Here is a 22,435-nt window from a genome sequence, read left to right on the forward strand (position 1 = left end):
TGATGGCGTCTTTTTCTCTGATGGTTTCTTTTAATTTATGCATGGCCTTCTCATTATTGGAGAGCTGTTCCAAAAAGGTCTTTTCCGTTTGGTAACATGCTGCCTTGAGCTCCTTACAATTTCTTCTTAATTCAGCAATTTCTTTCACAAGGGATTCTTTTTCTCTCTTCCATCCTTCTCTTTCTTTATCCAGCTTACCTTTCTCCCTTTCAAAGTTTCTGGTAAGCTCCAAACCTTCCTCCCGTATCTGCCTTTTTAGGAACTCATTCTGTTTTTGTAGCCGGAAGACCTTTTTCTTGGAGAATTCTTCACAATCGATTATCTCGGTCTGCATTTCATTCAGACTGGACATGACCTCTTTGATTTCTGCAATGTAAGAGGACTCCTCTTTTTTCCATTAATGTCTTTCCCTGCTCATCTGTTGTTCAAGCTGAGCAGCTTTCTGAGCAGCTTCCTGCAGCATATCATCTTTCTTCTGTTGATCCAGTTTTAGGTCTTTAATCTGACCTTGTAGTTCTGCGATCCTTGTCCTGGACGCGTTAACCTCCTCACAAGGTTTTCTTAATTCCGCCATTTCCTGCTGGAGGGAGGTGATTTGACTCAGCCAGTTTTCTCTCTCTTTAGCCAGCTGATTCTGTGCTTCTCTTAATGCCAGCTGATGTTCATTTAGAAGAAGTTCTTGCTCCGTTTTTTCCTCGTCCATCCGACAGAGTAGTCGGACGATCTGTCTCTTTTTCCTGAAGATTCTTCTGTTATGGGTCACCTCAGCCTCTTTTAGAGCTTCCCTTAGCTGAGCGATTTCTTGCATGAAAGAGGACTTTTCTACCTCCCTTTGTTGCCTTTCGTTTGTCAGGCAGCTCGAAGAGGTTTCCACTTTCTCTAAAAGTTCTTTCTTGTGGCTCATCTGTTCTTCAAGCTGAGCAGCTTTCTGAGCAGCTTCCTGCAGCATATCATCTTTCTTCTGTTGATCCAGTTTTAGGTCTTCAATCTGACCTTGTAGTTCTGCGATCCTTGTCCTGGACGCGTTAACCTCCTCACAAGGTTTTCCTAATTCCGCCATTTCCTGCTGCAGGGAGGTGATTTGACTCTGCCAGTCTTCTCTTTCTTTAGCCAGCTGATTCTGTGATTCTGTTAATGCCAGCTGATGTTCATTTAGAAGAAGCTCTTGCTCCATTTTTTCTTCGTCCATGCGACAGAGTAGTCGCACAATCTGTCTCTTTTTCTTGGAGATTCTTCTGGAATGGGTCACCTAGGCCTCTTTTTGAGCTTCCCTTAGCTGAGCGATTTCTTGCATGAAAGAGAACTTTTCTACCTCCCATTGCTCCCATTGCTGCCTCTTAGCTTCTGACTCCGGTTTACTGTCCATTCTCATTCTCCTTGATTGAACTGCTGCTTTTGGCACCATTTCCCACTGTATTCTTATTCACAGACTTAGCATTTCTCACACCCCTCTGTCCTTGTTTTCCTCATATCTATCAGATCGTAGTCATTTTTCCAGATTAAATCTCACAGGTCAATGACCTTCACACTCTCTGCTGGTAATCCCCAGGACTCTGTCCTAGGTCCCTTTCTTTTCATCATTTACATCCACCCTCTTGGTTCTCTCTTCCATAAACACAATATTAATTTCCATTGCTATGCAGATGACACCCAGCTCTACATTTCTGCTAAACCCTCCTCTTCACTTCCTCCTTCCTCTCTTACCCCTCTGTCTGCAAGAAATCCATTCCTGGTTCTCTTCCAATTTTCTCCAACTCAACAGTTCCAAAACAGAAGTCTTCCTTGTAGGCACTTTATCTTCCTCTTTTTTCACTTTCGGCTTTTCCCATCGGGGTCGCCACAGCAAATCAGCCTTTCTGTGAGGAAGATCCGCACGGATAATTTGGCAATGTCTAACGCCGGATGCCCTTCCAGAGGCAACCCTCTCAACTCAACCGGGCTTGGGACCGGCACCGCAGCAGATAAGGGAATAGGGAGCAGCCTGGATTCGAACCCTGGTTTCACTGACGGAATGCGCCGTAATCCAGCACGAGCCAAACTGGCTCCCTTGTAGGCACTTTATCTACTATTTCCAAATCCAATAGCTTCTCCATCTCTATCAACGACTTCTCTCTCCTTCCCTCCCCTCAGGTAAAGAGTCTAGGTGTCATCCTCCACAGCTCACTTTCTTTCCAATCTCATATTAATAACATCACTCATTCTGCTTACTTTCATCTCTGCAATATATCTCGTCTCCGCCCTTCTCTCAGTCCTCATACAACTGCTGTACTTGTTCACAGTCTTGTCACTTCTCGAATCGATTATTGTAATTCCCTCCTGTTTGGTTTGCCCAATAAATCTCTAAGGAAACTGCAGCTTCTCCAAAATTCTGCAGCCCGCATCATCACCAGGACCCCGTTATCCCACCACATCACACCAATTCCCCAAAACTTACACTGGCTTCCCATAAACAAACGATTAGTTTCAAGATTCTCCTCATAACCTTCAAAGCACTCCATAACCAGGCTCCACCCTTCATTTCTGATCTTCTTCACATTTCCATTCCCTCCCGATCGCTCCACTTCTCTTCCTCTCTCCAACTCCATGTCCCACCTGCCCGTCTGTCCACCATGGGGGACAGAGCCTTCAGTTGCTCCGCCCCCCAGCTATGGAATTCTCTTCCTCCCGATATATGCAAAACTGACTCTGCCACTGTTCATTCCAAACTCAAGACTCATCTCTTCCAACAATCATACAGTAAATCAACTCAGTTAACACTACTTCGTTTGTCTGTTTTTCTATCCTGTTTTTATGTCTTATTGATGTTTATCTTTATGTTTACTCATGTTTTACTCTGTTAATATCTTATTGATGTTTTATTCTGTTTTTCGTATTTTAACCTTGAACAGCAACCTTGGATGACTTGAAATAAAATTTATTATTATTATTATTATTCATTTTCTATTCCGTTTTGTCCCTTTTGAGGTCAGGGGGCTGCTGGAGCCTATCACGGCCACTTGTGGGCGAAGGCAGGGGATGCCCTGGACAGTTCGCCAGTCTGTTGCAGGGTAGAATGTCCACAATCACACACCTATTCATTCTCACACTCACACCTATGGACAATTTAGAGTTGCCAATTAACCTATGAAGCATGTTCTTGGATGGTGGGAGGAAGCCGGAGATCCCGGAGAAAACCCACGCATACACCGGGAGAACATGCAAACTCCACACAGAAAGGCACCCCCATTGATGTTGTGTTTTTCATGAACCGGGGGCCTTCTTGCTGTGGGGCAAGATCGCTAACCACTGTGCCACCGTGCAGCCCGAAGAAAGAAAAGAAAAAAGGATGAATGAAAAATATTATTATTATTATCCTTTGGCTTCTGTGTTTGTTTTGTTTTTTTCTCAGTTGGAAAAAATGCCTCAACCAACATGGTAGCCTAATAACTTACTATTACACATTCAAACACAAGACTGTTATTTTGCTTTTATGTTACTGGTCCGGCCCACTTGAGATCAGATGGGTTGAATGTGGCCCCCGAACCAAAATGAGTTTGACACCCCGTGCTAGACGAAGATATTGATGGAATGGACTGGCCCACCCGTTCCCCAGACCGGGTTCCAGATCTGGGACATCCTGGAACATCCTGTCTCGGTCCATCCCCCAACGGCAGGTTTTACGACAGACTATCCAGGAGTTGGCAGGGACTTTGGTCCAAGTGTGGGAGGAGATCCCCCAGACCATCCGCCACCTCATCAGAAGCATACAGTGCAAATTGTGTTTTTGGTGTTTTAACTTGTTCTTGTGGCATTTTTCTGATGATGGTGGACATGAGAAAGACCAAAGATAAGGTTTATGGATGCAGTGGACAAAGACATGAAGGTAGCTTGTGTTAAGAATACAGGATGTAGAAGACAGAGTTAGATGGAAGAAGCTGATTCATTTTGGCGATCCCTGAAGGGAAAAACCGAAAGGAAAAGAAGACCATGTCAGTCAGTATTTCCCCCATTTTTCGTTCGTGACAGTTTGACAGCGATGTCTGCTGCTCCTTACTAGCCTCATGTTGTTGTTGTTCTGAGACAATGAGTTCTACTGTTCAACATGTGATACATGCAGTTCTGCCAGGTCACTACAATAATCCACTCTCTTCTTCTGCTGGTCCATGACCTGGTCTATTGGGTTCAGGTCAGAGGACATAGCTGACCATACCAGCAATGTTGCGTATCTGTTCAACGCTGCTTACTTTGCTTAAGAAAGGAATTGTGTTGATTGTATCACTGGTTGAGGAGTAAAGGCTGATTTCCACTGGTTTGTCTGCGGTGCGTCTTCATTGCGTTCATTAATCACTCGGAATGTTTACACCCCCTCCACAATGCAACGCAAGCTTTACACAGGGGTTCTACTTCTAGTATGTTGACATGTCAAGTCGTGACTAAAAGCAGAGAAATGAGAAATAGATCTGGGTTTCAAAATAAAAACTTCCATTGTACTTTCAAAGTAAAACGGATCGGAGCTGCAATGGAGACGATGTAACGTAACTGACGGTCGTTAGACGGATTCCCCGCGCAACGCCGATGGTAATCAAAAGAATGACAACTTGAGCTACAGAATTAACACTGGAGGCCCTTCGCCCCTTCTGTTACATCCTGGACTCGATACATACGTGCTTTGGAGCCAACTAAGTGACCTGACACAGAAATAGCGGCCATCCAGCTGAGCAGCTTCTTGGTCTACGGGGACATTCTGTGCAGTTAAATGCACACTAAAACAAACCAACATCCTTCCATACACTCATTTATTACAGACCTGTGAACTCCTGCAGCCTGGGGCAAAGAACACAGCGAAGACTTCTACAGCAAGCTCTGACAGAGGTGCCAGTGTCTTCCTAGACATCAACCTTATGAACATTCCGGTTTGTCTTTTTGGGAACGATACATTTGGGCTGAAAGCAATTCTTGTTTCTTGGTTTAGAAAAGTCAAGGGCTGATAAATGGATGCCACAGCGACGTTGAGAGATGAAAAAGAAAGAAAGAAAAACAACGAGGTAACCTGAATCTTTACACACAAAGCATGCTTCTTTGCAGGATTAGTCATTTTTTCAAAATGTCACTATTCTCTTTATACCAATGTGTCTGCATTTTGAAGCACAAAATATTTGTTTTACAAATACTGTTCTTTGTAAATTAAATATTTTGTATTTATGCACATTCATTGCAGTCTTTATCAGTGTTTCTGAGTTCTAGCAATTTATTTTTGAATCTGTAGGTGGTTTTACCCTAAAATCCATCAGATTTAAAAGCTCCTCTGAAAATAAAATGGGTCAATCCTCTTTTTGTTTATTCCCAGAATGAAATCTGAACATCACAAATATGCTTTTGCCATTATTGTGAATTTTAGTTCACTAATGTTTCATCATTTTAGTGGAAATTTGTACAACCTATCTTTAAAACCAAACTGAAAGTAGTTTAGAAAACATGTAACCTACACTGTATTTAGTTGCAATCACCTTTTTACATCTCAAGCTATGTATAACATCGCCCTCGGCAACACATGTTCAAGCGAACACTTGAAAATGCGCCTAAAGACACGTTTTAGGCTTCCCTATTCAAAACTCTCACGTTCACGCGACATTACGCATGTTTCCACGACTGTTTCCGGGCTCTAAGTACAACAGGTGTTCAACGTTAAAGCAGATGGAACTTCGACCAATCAGGGACTCGGATTTGGTAGTGATGTAATTGAATTTACGGAAGTGCCAACCGTTTGAAAATTGATCATGAAAGAGATATAAGTAATTTCATTTTATGTCCGGTTGGAATTATATGACAGAATAGAGCAGCGAGATTTCCACCGCTTCAACATTTCGCACCAAGTCTCTTCCAACTGTAGGTGGCAGCCGTGCGCTAGTAAACCGTAACAACAAAAAAAAAAAACAATAATGCTCAAGACTGCACATTAGTGCATTCAAGAATTCCCGGTGTGAACGAGGCATCACATTTATAGCAAAAATCAAAATGAATGGCGTCTTCTGGTGGTTTTAACATTTCTCTCTATTTGAAACCAAAAGCTTACTGGAGTTCTAACTGTGTGAACGTGTGTCTCTGTCTCCTTTAGGCTGCTACTCCTCTGTGTGGTTATTCCAACATGCCGGGATACTCCGTTGATCCTGATCACTTGCTTGGGATTGTGGGGATTGTTGGCACTGTCCTCAACCTGCTGGTGGTGGTCCTGGTGTACATCTACACCCCTGTATAATATGTTTGTAGAGGGATCATGGACATGTGTCTGCTGTGGGATTACAGTCACTGTTGGTTTTAATTGTATGTTATATACTAGTTTTCTGTCCTATACACCTGTAGTGATTGTTTAACACATTTACTGTCAGGTTTTGTGTATGTTGCCAAGAAATATTGTATATATATTGTAATATTTAGTCTTTTAAGTGCGGAAAATACACTATTTGTAATCAACCCTTGGTAGCTTTTGAACAGTTAGCGCCATTAGTTTAGTTTTCATTCAGAATTTTAAAGACAAAAAATTTTGTAGCTTTGATATTTTTGGTTGTGGAATAGATCCTTACAACATTGTATATAATTCTTAAACATAATTCTGATGTTTAGCAATTTATACGTTTTTATTATGATTACATAAAAACAGATAAAAGATTGTTTGATCGGGATTTTTGCTTAAAAAAATGACAAAATCTATTCCTCTGAATTGAGTTTTCTGAAAAGTTTCAGGTTCATTGTGGAATTATTGTGTAATATTTAAGAAAAAAATGCTGGGGTTGCACTAAAAATATATTAAGCATTGTCACAAATGAACTCTTTAAAGATCAATTTGAGTTTCCTGTTAAGTAGAGAAAAAAGTGAAGAAATATCCCAGACTACTACGGGTTAAAAAAGTATGAATATATGACAAAATATCTCAATTAACTTTCAAAATTATGCTTTTTACATTCCATATTTGTAATGACTTCTATACAAAACATTTATTTGCAAACAATAAAGATTTATTCTGATGACCTTTTTGTGTTTCCTTTTATCAGTTGTGTGTTAGAAAAAGCTAAAAAAAGCAAAACTTCACACCAAAAACAAAACAGCTTGAGATTTATGGCATATTTTACCACAGATTTATACAGGAGAAGCATATGTAAGTCTAACACAGATGGCAGAAACTAACAAAGCAGAGGAAGTAATTAATGAAGACGCATAATCTCCGGTTAATACTCGAAGTAATCTGCACATAGCATTAGAGGATATTATAGTATAAATACAACTTTACTTCTGGTCCCCTGTAGCAAAAATCTCCACCTTTGCTCACAGAAAAGGACCTATTGGCTATAAATGGACACAAATACATTAAAACATAATATTTATTTCGTTAAGGTATAGAAGTGTTTAAACTGTTAGGGATACTAATGTTAATATCAGACAGTATTTGACAGCTTGTGATGATGTCGATCTTCTCGGACACGGCTCTGAGGTCATCCAGGATTAACCTGATGCTGTGGGACGCGTTGATGATGGCGCTCTGGGAGGCATTCAGCTGAGATGTTGCACCTCGCACCTGTTCACCATGGCAAACAACAGAAATGTAAAATTGACGGAATAAAGTTCATGGCTCTTTCTATTATTTTGACTAACAGATAGATTTATCACTCAATTTCCCACTCTGAACATCTTTTGGTCCGTGTTAAAAGTCTTCCCACTGGTCTTTAAGTTAAGATTATGCCGATTTTAGCACACATCAAAAAAAAACTATTGTTTTCGAGGATAGAAATTCACCCCTGTTGGTGTGGAGCAACCCCGCCCCCATTTCCAGTCATCCTGCAAACTTTACTGACGTTAGGAATACCTGGCTGCAGACGAGATGGGGTCTGAGGCAAGCGGAAATTAAAACCCTAACCCTAATAATGTTCAGAATTCTAAGGCAAACTTTTGTTAAAGCTTAAAACAGGAACATTTGTAACTGTTAAGGTCGGCGGTTAAAATAAAGGTTTATTTGAGCGACATGGGTACTTGCTGTTCCAGATGAGTTACAGAGAACACAATTAATAAAGTCTGACTGATGGACTGAGATCTGACTCTTTAGTCTCGCTTAATGTGCCTTTTTGTTCAAAGCGCCTTACATTTGAGAAAGGTTTCAATATAAACCGTCCTTTGATGTAGCAAGAAATACGGTCATTTTTCGTATGCATGTCCTCCATCAAAGAAATGTAATGAATATTTAAAGTTCAATAAATGAAGTTTGACTGGAAACAAAAGGTTAGATTTACTGTCTAAGAATAAGAGCTAATTTTGGATAAGAGAATTAAAAAAAATTAAATTGATCTTGATCCAATTGTAAATTTGGAATCAAATTGGAATCAGTTGAGCATTTATAGGGATTCAAACACAGCATACCTCCTTGTTAGCGCTGCTGTAAACATGACAAACCATTTGCCCCACGTCAGAATACAGCCGGCTGTTGGACTCCTGCAGCTTTTGCTGTAAAAGACTGTCGCCTGCAAACAGAATCAGCTTTTAGAGACCTGGACTGAGTTACCGTGTCTCAACCAATACGGTGCACCTAAAAGCGGAAACTTTTTCAGAAAAAAAAAAATCGGCCTAATTATTGTTCCAAAATCTGTAAAAATGTTGTTGTGCCACTTTGGGAAGCGCTCGCTGGATTGACCATTCGCGCACAGATGAGTGCGCTATGTGCATTTTGAAGGACACGGGGGGGGGGGGTCACACACAGTATTTCCAGGAAGCAAGTTGGATATCTCTGAGCTAGCAGTCATAGCTTAGCAAGATCTTAGTATATATGGCTGTAGTCCGTACCATGTGACCTGGACGACGGGCTCGGCCTGTCTTCCACTACAGACTGAATATCTAGATGGTCCCTGACCACAACCAGAGGAGGCAGGGCCTTCTTGAAGATCTGGCCGCCTTCCTGTCCGGCTGCAGGGTCTCGGGCGGCCGGCGGCTGCGGTTCGCCCTCACTGTCCGTTTCAGATGCCTCTCCTGGAACCTAGCGCCGTTCAGGAACATTGAGAAAAATACATGTGAGGATCTGCAGGAAGTCAATGAAAACCAAGTTGGAAATTAGCAACAAACAAACAGAAGAGAACATTTTATTTTAACATTGAAAGTAGACATTGCAAATTTCTTCAAATTTGCAATTGTAATATGAAATTGTAAATGTAAAAATAAATAAATTATATATATATATATATATATATATATATATATATATATATATATATATATATATATATATGAAAATATTTAAATTTATAAGAAAAAAACAGATTCAAAGATTTTTATTGTCATTGTGTTACTACAACAAAACTTTGGTGGCACTTACTAAAAAAAAAGTAATAAATAAAAAATGTTAGAAAAATAATTTAAAAGTAAATAAGCAAATCGCTTTTTTGAGAAATTAAGTATAGTGTCAATGTCACAGTTTGACAAAAAAATTGTAAATATTATTAAAAGTCATATTTTTAAAGGTAAAAATGTCTTTAAATAAAGTTGTAATCTTAAAAGAATTTTACATTAAAAAAAGCAGATTGAGAAAGTTTCAGGAACTCTGTGATGTCCAAATGAGTTACTGTTTGAAATAACATTTTATTTTCAAATAACCAACCTTTGTTTTGCAAAATTCCCACTTAAAAAAAAGTACAACTTTATTTTTTGTAAAGTTTTGACTCTTCTCAAAATTGAATGACTATTTATGTGAAATTTGGACTATTTTTCAAGACTTTTATGACTTTATTTTTGTAATAATAGTATATCTCTGTTCCTGTACAAAATTGGATTTTATTAAACTTTATTAGCAACAACAAGAATTCCAACGTGAGCTCAGATGCGCCTTTTTCTACCTCCAATACCTTAAATAAGTTTTTTTCTCTCAATTTTACTAATTTAAAAATATTTCTTTCTTCATTATTTTACAACTTTATTCTTGAAAAAAATTTAATTTTTGTCAGAATTTTAAGACTTTATTTCTATTACAATTTTATTTTCCTCATCCTTTTACGACTTTATTCTTGTAAAATTTATGACTTTTTCCTCAGAATTATACAAATTTTATTCCCTTTTTTTGTTGGCCCTAAACAAAACTAAACTGAATCAGGAATGTTCCATCAGGAAAGGACACAGCAGCACCAACAGCCAGACAGACACAGACACAGAGCTGCAGGGCTACCTTTGCTCTGGCCGTCGGTCCAGACGGCAGTGAGGTGATGTAAACTTCATCGTCAGAGTCGGTTTCAGAAGCTTCCCCCTCCACCACAATGCGGTACCTGCTCGACATGCCTGCAAATGGATGTGCAAACAAACGCCAAATCAGAACATTTAACGAATTTAGCGGACAAATGCACTAATAATCAGCTAATAATGCGAAGTACACCGTAAAACATTACATTTATGTTTAAAACATTAAGTTACATGAGCTAAAAAGCATAAAACAACCAACCCTCGGCGTAAAGTCAAAATAGCAAGTCACATGAGCAAACCCGGAAGTAACCGAAGGATTCAACCGAATACGATTGGCTTTTGGACTAGGGTCCGTTGAAATATTTTTCCAGCGTGCGCCAGAAATCAGGTTGTCAGTCACTTTCGCTCTGATTCTCTTTTATTCTCTTTTCCTTGAATGTAAAATAGTTACTGACGATTTTCTGTTTTGAAACCACGCATGCAATTGTTATCGCTTCTTTCTTGCGTTCGCTAGAAGTTGATTAGACAATCAAACACCGCCCTCCAGGAATTCTGTGTCGTTGTCATCGAGAGTTTCCCGGAAGAAAACAGTATATGTGGACAATCGCTTAACTTGATCTTTAGCAGTGTAATAGTTTGATTTATTAACACTTTATTGTATAAAATGTACTCATATTTCATTCTCTTCTCTCTATTGACCTACATAAAAAAAGCTTGTTTCTGAATCAGTGTTGCCAGATAGAGTTAAAGTTTTTCAGCACAAGTTAATCTAAAAACTGCCAGACTGCACACAACAACAGCAGCAACAATAATAATTGGAATAAATAATAAAAACTTTGAGAGATTTTTTTATTATATTACATTCCTATATTTTCATTGTTTTATTCAGAGGGAAAACAAAACAAAACTTACTTTTATTAAACTTTATTAACAAGGGGGCCGGTTAAGCTCGTGCTGGTTTTGCGGCGCCTTCCATCCGTGGAATCTGGGTTCGATTCCAGGCTGCTCTCTATTCCCTTCTCTGCTGCCGTGCCGGTCCCAAGCCCAGTTGGATTGACAGGGTTGCATCAGGAAGGGCATCCAGCATAAAACATTGCCAAGTTACCCTTGCGAATCATCCTCGTGGGAGGGTTGTTTCGCTGTGGCAACCCCTGATGGGAGAAGCCAAAAGTGGAAGAAATAACTTTATTAACCACAGGCAGAAAAAAAATCAATTTATGTGAGCTCCTTCAAACACCAGGAATATTAAACAAAAAACGATTTTAAAAAATAGGCCACAAATGATAAAATAGGGGACAAGGCCAGATGTAGGCATGGGCAATAGGGGGCACTGCCACCCCTAAATACTGTGACTGTCCCCTCAACTGTTATGGGCAGCAAAAACCCACAAAAAAACTCACTTTTTAAATAAATAAATAAACGTACGGATGGACGGACAGACAGACAGATGGACAAATTGACACAGAAAGAAAAAAATATATATAAATGCAGCCTCAACAGGCCACAAACCAGTATCCTGCAGGTGACTGTCCCAAGCCCAGTAAAAAGCAGTACCGGGGAGAACATTTAATATAAAACAGATGAGACATAGAATAATGGATGGATGAACTGATATGACGATAGCATGGTTTTCTATGTATTTTAGACTTGCCCCCCCTGACATGCATTTCATCTTGCATCCCATTCTGGGTCTGGCATAATCTGGCCTTGCGAAGGATTCTGATAGAATATAATATAATGACCATCTGGCAGCTACTTGGTATGACCAACATTTCTGTTTCAAGTCACTACATAGTGACTGAGGCGGTCTGATTTGTTGTGGGAAAAGAACGGCGGCAATTTAACCCTTTGATGATTCACAAAACCCCACCAGCAGCCCCAACTGACACACATTTAGTTGACACACATTGACAACATTGTGGAAAATTGTCCTGATTGCTTCACAAACCCAAATGTGGTGCTGTGTTCATCGTTACAGCAAATTTAGGAAGTTAAAGGTTTGAAAATTGTGCTTGCACATTCCCCAAAGACTGAAAACAGACTAAAAATAACCTTAATTTAGTGTTTTAATTCAGCTGTGTTAGTGTGGATTTGTGTGTGTACAGGATTTTTTTTTTTGTCGGTATAGTCACCTAACTCGTCTGGACCAGTAGTCCCAATGGGGACAGAGACCATTCCTAATGAGGCAGAACATAACTCCTGAGAAGCTGTTAGGAGCCAAGGTGTGAGGAGGTGAGGCTGGTGAAAATTACTCTGAAATTGCCACGGTTACGGGTCCATTGCACTGGCAGCCATCTTTTTATAGACCATGTTCATCATTATGTTGTCTTCGTTGGACCTGCATCATACTGTTAAATTCTGGCTCCTATTTGATTTTTCTTCCTCCCCACCTGGGGGGTAGAGGAGCCTTAGTGCCCTCGAAATGACAAACAAAAGAATAATTATGTTTTTATAAAACTGATCAGATGACTACCCCTCAGGTATAAACAGGTATAAACTACATGTAATGATGTAAATTTGTCAATATTGGCACCAGGGCGAGAAGCGGACTGTCCAAAAATCTTTGTCAAATTTAGATTTTCATTTTTTCTTTTCTGCCAAACAGCCTCCACATGACTTTTTGACTTTTTGTAGATTTAAAGAGGAAAAATAGTCCAGTTCATTCTAAAACAAATGGGATATTGTGGGTTGCAAAAGAAACGGACCACCTTTTTGATCAGTAGCAATTACATATGTAATGCAACATATGTTGTAAAAAAAAAAAAGATAACAAAAGTTTATAATAAGCTGATTTGAAGTCAGTTTTTCAGCTCGGAAGTTGCTGTTATTTTGGCTAACAATTGTGACACCAACAGTCACTTTTTTCAAATTCTATTACATATGTTTGATAAATAAGTCAATTTGACTAAACGTGGCCCATGAAACCATTCTACAACTAAGAGATAACAAAATTAAATTACAGCAAAATTTCCAGGAAGTTATTACAAATTTAATTCAGTCAAGAAACAAAACGAAAAAAAAAAGTTTACTTTATAAACTGGCTTCAAACAGGAAGTCAAGATGTTTTCTATTATGATGACTTCAATACTTCTGTTCATTTGATTATGTCGAACATATTTAACGCTTGCATTACAGTAAATCAGTCCTGTTTGATAATATCAAAAATTACTATCGTGAGGAATTACCAAAAGTGTAATTTTACAATTTCACAGAAACTGACTTACAGGGAGGTTTGACGGGACATTGATCATTATTCTTTCACCTTCTAGAAAGGAAATAACCTTGATCTCGCCAAAATAAGTAACACTTCTGCTTTGAACTGTTAAGTTTGTGTCTTATTCTTCTATGCTCCACTTGTCTGTCTGTCTGTCTGTCTGTCTGTCTGTCTGTCTGTCTGTCTGTCTGTCTGTCTGTCTGTCTGTCTGTCTGTCTGTCTGTCTGTCTGTCTGTCTGTCTGTCTGTCTGTCTGTCTGTCTGTCATTTTCACTTTCACGTGTTTCTTCCATCTGCCGACGGTGTCGCCATTTCTCATTTCCCCCGTTTTTGTGCGTACGCCTGGGTCAGAGCTTGCGTGAAGGACCGCACATTTTCCCGTCAAGTTTGCTTTTTATAAATATAAATTATCGTTTAGAGAGTGGCGTACACCTTCCTTTGTGCGTACGCAACGTTTATAAATGAGACCCAGGTCTCACTCTGAACCCAATGATATTTTCCACTATGAAATCTCAGTTAATGATCTATCACCTGTTTGAGATCAGGACGTCACTTTTGAGTTTCAAAATAAAAGCTCTTTTCAAAACGTTTCTATCAAGTACGTAGAGAAACCTAATACCTTGTTTTTGCATCCCCATAACTTTAAAATAGATTGACAATTTATGACATTGGCTACTCATTTTACCTATGTTATATGTCTGGAGACTGTGATTGTGGTCACATCTAAAGACATGGCTTGATATTACATGGAAAGAATTCTTAGGAAATCTTGTTTGCAACACATAAAAAAACAGAATGATACAGTTAAAACAAGTTTTATTGTTACTACACCAACTCCCAATGTTCTGAGTAACAATATAAAAAAATGTAAAATTAAATTAAAGCTAGAAAAAAAAAAAAGAGTCAGATTCCGCTAGATGGTACCTGCGTTAATGTATTCACAACAAAACCCGACCTAACATTTTGACAGAGCACCGTGTACCTTTAAAAATCACTGACGTCAGTGAGCACAAGAAAATAAGCCATATAGGCTTATTTAAAAAACTGCCGTTTAAATACAAAATAAAAGTTACGCTTATAGTGCGTCAAAAAAGCCTTAAAGTTACAAAATATTTTGATATTGATGGGGTTGTGATGATATAAATGATATAATTTGTCAAATTTTATAGATTGAAAATGTATGTAAAAATACTCAAGTTAAAAAGTGGAAAAAAAGAACAGAATCCAAATCCAAAAGTGATTTTGGTGAGCAAATTCTACTACTGCTAATCTAATGTATCCAGGCATGTTTAACATGCTGAAAGCTAGCCTGCAGCAGAAATAGTTTCCACCTTTTCCCCTGTGGAAGAAATAAAATATTTTACATTTTCTTATGAGGGAAAAAAAACGTTAGAGCTCAAACTGAATTAACTGGAACAGATGTAACATTAAAGAAAATAACTCTGATTTAACTCTTTTTTTTTTACAGGTATTTTCCCTGGAATTACTCAAGTGGAGGTGCGCAAACAAATAGCGTCTTTAACCTGCCTCCAATCCCGCAGCCTCATGATTACACATTATGAACACATAACCTTAATGATTCCAGATGCTGAACACCCTCGCGCAGCTACTTTGCAAGGATAATTCTCACAAATACAAGCAAATACAAAAGGTGGGAATAGCCTCGTGTGGGAATGAGTCAACGTGCATTCCCTTTAATTAAGACTGATGCATTTTTAATGGTTGGTCTTAGCTCAAAGTAGGGGAGGCATTGAATTATGCAAAGTAAGTAAAATGCTAATGGAGCAAATATTGCTGTGGGCTCCCTCTAAAAAAAAACGAGACTTAGCAGTTTTTTTTTTTTTGTTTTCCCATCGGCTAAATGCTAAGTTTTTCTCCCTCTCAAAGCCAAAACGATCAGTCTGCAATTTCGAGGTTTCAACTGAAGCGTAAGTGGAGCCGCAGAGTTGTTGGCGTGAACTATCTATTGGTTGTGGTTTTGCTCCCACAAGCCTCGGAGGCTGTTCAGCGCTGCGCCAGTTCAGAAGTGGTGATAATCTCCGAGCGTCAGCTCTAACAGCGCCCCTTAGGTTGCACTCGAGTCCCAACGACCTGCAGGGGGGGAACCGAGCTGGTATCAAAGAAAAAGACGGGTCCATGTTAGGGTTTAAAACACCACTGCATGAACAGACAACAAACCTATAGTGTGAATATGAAGAAACATGGATGCATAAAGAAGGTGCACAAAGTTTGGTCTTTTTCCTGCCATCTGTCGTGTCAAAAACCTCAAGGGATTTTCAGATTCCACTGCAGTCGGGGGTTAAGATGCATGTTTTAGCAGATGTTCGTTTCTCCATATATCAATCTCTGCAACATTACCTAATGTGAGAAGGCTTTACCATGTATTAAGGACACTTTTTTTTAATAACATCCTTTTCAAACCTTTCAGAAACGTCAATCAGAAAACATTTTGCCTAGAAGTCACCATGAGGAAAAATGAAATTTTTCTTAGCAAGTAATCACTGGTTTTGCAGCTGCAGGAGGAAGCGGAGGCACAAAAAAAAGAAAGAAAAGAAGACAGTAAGAGTGTAGTGGAGAAAAGCTCCAGGCTGGGGTGGTGCATGCCCATTGAAGTGAGGGTTAGGAGCTTCACAGAAAAAGTCACTGGGAGAAGCCTGTAACCTCCTGGGTATGACTGGAGCTTGGAAAAACAAGCCATCTGTGGAGCTTCAGAGGCTGTGCAGAGAACTTCACAATGGCTTAAAATCATAAGGGAGAATCTGCGGTGGCGTTTCTGTATTGGACACGGATGAGGAATTTACCACCACTTGCTTGACTGCCAAGCTGTGAAGTTCATTTGAAAAAAACAAAACAAACCATAGTTCTTTCCTTATGAATTCAAGCAAATCCTCATATTAATGAACAACCAGGGAAATATTTCTAACGTCTTATTCTGCCTAATTCATATTTACGGTTAGGTGTGGTGCATGGCATGGGAAAACTAATGTATATCTACTTTACAACCATGTGGTGGTTTTTAAATTATTTTTCACTGTAAAAGATGTTCAAAGGGTGTGGTCACTTCATGCTATGATTTGTATTGGCCAATCAAATCTATGTAATGTTATAAAGTACGTTCAAAAATGGATATTTTAAAACCAGATAGATTGAAAGAAAAACAGGAGACGGAGCTAAGCATGTTGAGCTTATGTTTGGAAGTGACGAAGATGTGAAGGATCAGGAATGAATGGTTCGTTTTGGGTGTTTTGGAGATAAATGGACGGACTGCATGGAGATGATTTGGATGTCTAAAGAGGACAGAGATTATGTTGGTAAAAAGATATTCCAAAGAGGAAATTTATGGATGTAGAGAAAGGTGGTTAAAAAGGTAGGATGAAGTAGAAAGTGTAGGTTTGATTACTATTGTGAAGTTTGGTTATGGTTAAGCGGCGCTCAGACCAAACGCAATTTGCGTGGCAGATCCAGTACAGACGTGCGTTGATACGGTAGCAGCACCATTTTAACTGTCACTGCGCAATTCAGGTGTTGCGGCACGCCTAGAGCTCAAGAACTTTGGCTAGGACGATGCGTTGCGTCAACCAATCAGAGACTCAGCTTTGGGTACGTGATGCATTCAATGATGCGATTGGCGGGTGGAGTCCGAATTCAACATAGGAAAAAGCTGATAGTCATAAACCTTATGATTTGATTTTTCCTTACTCGGACAATGTGGGACGCCAAGTTGTCAAACTGGGTCACATGCAGAGACATGAAAGCACCTTTAGAAACTGCTGTCAACAGGGTTTATTCAAATATACACTTCCTGTGTCAGAAGTTTCATAACCCCCTATTGTAACAGTAAAAAACAAGAGGCCTTCAGTTCTTATCTGTTTTCTCCGCTGACAGAACAAGTAAAAAATTAAATAAATCTGGTCTCTAAACATCCTCTGTGTCTTCCATCCATTGTAAACTAGATATGCACCAATCTGCTCTGGCGATAGCTCCTCCCACACACATTTTTGGACAGGTGTAGAGCAGCAAATTCGCAGAGACCCGGCCGACACGAATTATACATGCAAATGCGAACGCAGTATTACTGTTTGGAATAACACAGTTTCATTAACTGGTTTAGGTGTTGCTTTTAAGGAGTCGTCAATGCCTTTTGCTGCAGAGCTCCATGGCGCTTATCTGTGTGACACGCGTGCACTCATGTTACATAGACCCCTCTCTTCATTTATGCCGCACAGACTGAATCAATAAAAGATCCATTTCAGGAGGAAGTCTGGTTCTGTGTTTAGCCCCCCAGATCATTTTCTGTTGCCACGTTAAGAACAGAATTGAAGACCAAAAAAACCAGACAACGCAGCAAAAACCTTCCATTTCTAAATGAATCATAAAACTGAGGACATGGAAAGGAACCGGACATCTTTAAAGCCGTTTTCTTACCTATTTAATAAAGATAGAGATTTACACTTTTATTCCTTATCTCCAATCTTCTCTTGGATATTGTAAAGATCTTTTCTATAAATCTCCCTGCTGCCATCCGCATGTCAAGGCAGCGAGGAATGATGTACGATTTGACACGGCTCACATTGGCAGCACACTGCAAAGAACTCGTTTCCAACAATACCGACTTGGCGCCCATCAATTCCCAAAAGGAGGGATTCCACAGGCTTGCATGAGGCAGTGATGGATGGCACAGTAAAGCCCCCATTGTAGGTGAAATTAGCCGGGTCTATAATCGTACTCCCATGTGATGGCAATAGATCTCCCTGGTGTAACTAGATTAGCTGGTAATGTTTTGTGGAAGAAACAAAAAAAAAAAAACAATTTCTGCGAGCAGGGGGTTTTGATTTTTTCAAAATAAAAGCATTGAGCGAGTTTCATGATATTACAGTTGATATTCAAACTCCAGTGTTGTCATGTAGATAAGGATTATTGAGATGTTTTTTTTTCAAAGGATATATTTTAAAATAAAAATCACTATTTGCAGCTACAGTTAACCCTTTTTTCCCTGCAGAGAAAAATACATATCCTCTCAACGTGTAGATGAACAGAAGATATAAAGGTTTTGTGTGAGATACCAAGAAGCTGCTGATTCTGTATTCAATCTGTCTCTCACTCCTGGGTGGCAGCTGCTGTGACAGAACCTACAACCCTTCCAAATCTACCGCTGCTGCATGAAGGATGGTTTTGTACTGAAAAACAGATTTTCAAAACTATCTCTCCCTCTACACGGGAAATCAGGGGCCACAAATCTGGGTCCCCTGTGCCGGTCCCCAGCCCGGATAAAATTACAGGGTTATGAACAACAACTCTTTCCTGGCACGTTATGGTATATTGGTAAATGGGACCATTATGATGTCAAAATGTTAATAAAGATGTACAACGTAAAAACAACTTCAATAAAACCAAAAATCCGATCGTGATTGAAGATTTACGTAGATTTGATGTACAGGAGACACAGCACAGGGTAGATTGATTGAAAATTGTCTCCAGCCAATCAGAGCAAAGAACTCAATGTGCTGTAAAATATATATAAGTAAATAAATAAATAATTTTAAAAGCACGCTAAATTGCATTTAAAAGAATTTCGTGAAACAGTAAGACTGCAAAAGGTAAACTTCAATGTAACATGTGAACACTGTATAGACCATTTACCATATGCCATCATTGAACCCTTTAGCACTTACACAACACGCGCTCTTTGACCTACTGCAGCTCCTCGATTGTTTAGCCAATTTGGATGCAGAGAAAAGGAGCTTTGCACTGATATTCAAAAAGGGCACAAAGTCGCTTTTCTCTGCAACAGAATCCGCTGCTGCGTAAACCAGAAGTGTCCAATTTCAGGCTTCGAGGGCCAGTGTCCAACATGTTTTCTAACCAACCTGCCATTAAAATCACTATTTCCACACCTGATCCAGGTAATCAACAGCAGATGAGACAGGGTTTCGTGAACACTTCAACTCTTTGTGTTGCATATTAGTGCAAAGCTCCTTTTCTCCATTTCAGAATCTGCTAGAATTGCGTAAACAGTAAAAGAATCACCCACTGACACACACATTCACACACTGACTCCAACCTATAACCACCAGGATCAACGTGGGGTCCAGTGTCTTGCCCCAGGCGGGAACCCAACCTGCGATCTTCTGCCCAGAGGTTGACTGCTCTTCCTCTGCACCACAGTAATGCCTGGTGTTATAGGGTCAAAGAGATGGTCAGGATGTAATACATCACTCATTTGACAGCTACAGGTTTGTTGCTGTCTTCCATTAATGATAACAAGACAAGAAAGTCAAACAGATGACATGTTTTCAATGGCCTATTTCAATCTAAAATGAAATAATTGTAAACATATACGTTTAAAATGTATTACAAAGGAATCATGTTTTTATGAACCACAAATTAGTTCATTTTATTTTGAAGTTAGACCATTTTACATAGCAGCTTTCAGGAATTTGTATTAAGTTGTCTCAAAAACACGCAGAAAGGAATTGCTTGCATTGTGTATGCTTAACATATGTTTCTTTCTTTAAATATGTATGCTTTATTGTTTTGCTAAATCAAGTTTAATTTGATCATCTGTGGTTATCTAACAGTATTTGCTTCTGCTGAGCCTCTTCGACATGCCGAACGATGTTTGACGTTGGTGCAAAACTGTTCCACATAATTAACCTCTTAAATTTGCCGACATACTTGACGTATGTGTGGGAAACGTGCGTTTAAGCGACCACCTTCTATTAAAAGTCAACGTATAACACGGGTTTTGGGCTTCTGCGATTAAAAAAGCCCGAAAACAATTAAGCTTGGATTTAAAATTAAATCAGGTTGAACTTTGACCAATCAGTAGTAGCAAAAGTAAAGAAGCCCATCCTTGCTTGATCACTGTAAACAACTCGGGCTAAACGTGCAAGACTTCACCCCCATTTTTTAAAATTAATTTAAATAATTAAAAACACTTATTCCTTTAAATTGCAATGAAGCTGAACTTTGACCTTCAATTAGCCTCAGTCCTCTGTAAAGGTTAGAACACTGACATTTGGGAAGTGAGGATGTGACTTCAGTGGGTTATGGAGCATCACAATGAGGTTAAAGGTCACAACACAAGGGCTTTAGGGTAATAAGGTCAGGCAGTGATCTATTACTGTACCCTAAATGCAAAAACACCTTTTAGGAATGAATAGAAAACAATGGAGGATGGGAATCATCATCGACTCTTTTCCGTACCGTTGGGTTTGCTCACCTAAGAAGTGCAGGTGGGGTGAAGAAAAATCATGTTTGTTTAAAAAAAACATTTGTTATATTACTGTTTTATTTTAAATATAGATTTTTCGAAATATAATCTACAGTATAGCTTTAAAATGTGAAAAGAGGACTTAAAAAATGTAATCAATGTTGATCTCTACTTAGAAAATACTAATCAGTTTTCATTTAAAGTAATTTGAAGTTTTTTTTAATGTAAAAATATGCTTTTTGAGTACATTTAAATGTTAAAATTTATATATTTTTTAAATGACGTTGCATTTTTGTAAAATTTACATAATTTGGTATGTACAAACAGTTGTAATAACCAAACTTAGTTTTTAATAAAATTTAAGATAAAACTATTGTAATTCAAATTAATTCAGTACTTTAACAGTGATACTTTAGTTTTTTTTTAAATTATTAATTGGCTGAATTTCAAAGTCTAATCTTCTAATAGTGAAACAATATATTTAAAAGAAATGCTCTGGTAGATTTTACTTTCTCAAAAAAATAAGCAAAATGTTATATTTATCTTTTGAGATAAGAAAAAGATTTTCAAGTCTAACATATTTTTTTGGGGGGTTGGGGTTAGCCTCTTCAAATGTTCAAAATTCTGAACAAAAGAAATAATTATAAATATCCTCTTTGAGAAAAGTGTATGCGGTGGGGAAAAAAAAGCTTCATCCCCAACAGAGCATGAAAATTACAGCGCGACCTCTAACCTAAAGAACGACCCCACCATAGTTTGTTTTCTAATGAATTATTCAATGGAAACAAAAGGGGAGACTTTGTGACGTGTTAAGTCCTTTCATGAGATAATAAGGAATAATGTCGTCACATACACATATTATTATTCCTAGTCCAATTGCTAAAGTAGAAAACAGGATCTGGAATTTTATCCTGTCGCACACAAAAACACAAGCTGTAAATGCTCAGACTGAAAGGCTCCATTGAAACTCAGGGTGTTTGGTCTGCCTAAAGTGAACCAGAATTTGTTTTTCCCGATAATATGGAAAAGATTTTCAGTCTGAATGGACCCAAGCAGATCCTGGTCCTTGACCAGGAACCCCTCTCTGACCTGTCTTTGGAGGTGGTCTCAGTTTGTTTCCAATCAGACTGAGCTCCGGTTCGCTCTGAGATTGCTCAGTCTGAATGCTATCGGTTCCCGGAGCGGAACAAATGAAGCAAAACGGACACCGTAGCCGACGTAAACAGATAAGGAATGAAGGAACAGATGAGCCGCAGACAGAAATAAAGCAGCGGTTGTCGTGTTATCGAACAGAAAAAAGGGTTTATTTGTTAGAACATTTATTTTAACACAGTCGAAAATGCTAAAAAGACTTAAAAGGACAAAATGATAATGGCGCAGAAATATTACCATATTTTACTTTACAGGGTTTTCATTTTTAGTAATTTCTTAAAATCTAAAAAAACTTTAAATGTCTGTAGTTTAGTCTAACTTTTGTGACCCAAAATATATGATTAATATTTTTTTTATTCATATTTAACCAGCAGCTTGTACACTTAAATCCCTTGCTGAGAATGACATACATAGTCGTTTTAAAAAATACCTCTTGTTTTTAAAATGAGTTATATGAGTAATATGTCTTTCAGACGCTCCTTGACAGTCGCAGAAAGAGCTTTGAGTTGTGTGCAGCATTTGCTTATCATGTAAGACTTGTACATGTAAGGCTGTAGATCAGAGCAGAAGAACCAGATGAACTCCTGTTTGGTCTTTAGAAAAACGGTAACACTTTATATTAAGATTCTTTAACAAGCTTTGTTTGTTAACAAGCATTATAAATTAATTTTT

The 22,435-nt window shown here is 38.7% G+C and overlaps 1 protein-coding gene and 1 long non-coding RNA gene across 4 annotated transcripts; one reads left to right on the forward strand and one right to left on the reverse strand.

Annotated features, from left to right (window-relative positions):
- Positions 1 to 4,737: 4,737 nt before the first annotated feature.
- Positions 4,738 to 6,268, forward strand: LOC144989298 (uncharacterized). The gene is made up of 3 exons (XR_013653433.1): positions 4,738 to 4,851; positions 4,952 to 5,024; positions 6,095 to 6,268. It is a non-coding gene; the product is annotated as an uncharacterized LOC144989298 (long non-coding RNA).
- An 804-nt stretch (positions 6,269 to 7,072) lies between these two features.
- bloc1s3 (biogenesis of lysosomal organelles complex-1, subunit 3) lies at positions 7,073 to 11,190 on the reverse strand. 3 transcript variants are annotated; one of them, XM_078941475.1, is made up of 5 exons: positions 11,098 to 11,190; positions 10,175 to 10,284; positions 8,806 to 8,995; positions 8,386 to 8,486; positions 7,073 to 7,549 (listed from the first exon to the last, which is right to left on the reverse strand). In XM_078941475.1, the coding sequence occupies exons 2-5, from the start codon at positions 10,280 to 10,282 to the stop codon at positions 7,364 to 7,366; spliced, it is 585 nt and encodes a 194-aa protein (XP_078797601.1). In that variant the 5' UTR covers positions 10,283 to 10,284; positions 11,098 to 11,190; the 3' UTR covers positions 7,073 to 7,363. The 3 variants fall into 3 exon arrangements, with proteins under 3 accessions (XP_078797601.1, XP_023808334.1, XP_078797602.1); XM_023952566.2 differs by lacking the exon at positions 11,098 to 11,190 and adding an exon at positions 10,445 to 10,559; XM_078941476.1 differs by lacking the exon at positions 11,098 to 11,190 and adding an exon at positions 10,392 to 10,446.
- Positions 11,191 to 22,435: the final 11,245 nt, after the last annotated feature.

This window comes from Oryzias latipes, chromosome 23 (genome assembly GCF_053564925.1).
Source record: "Oryzias latipes strain Hd-rR chromosome 23, Olatipes_Hd-rR_3.1".
Taxonomy (NCBI): Eukaryota; Metazoa; Chordata; class Actinopteri; order Beloniformes; family Adrianichthyidae; genus Oryzias; species Oryzias latipes.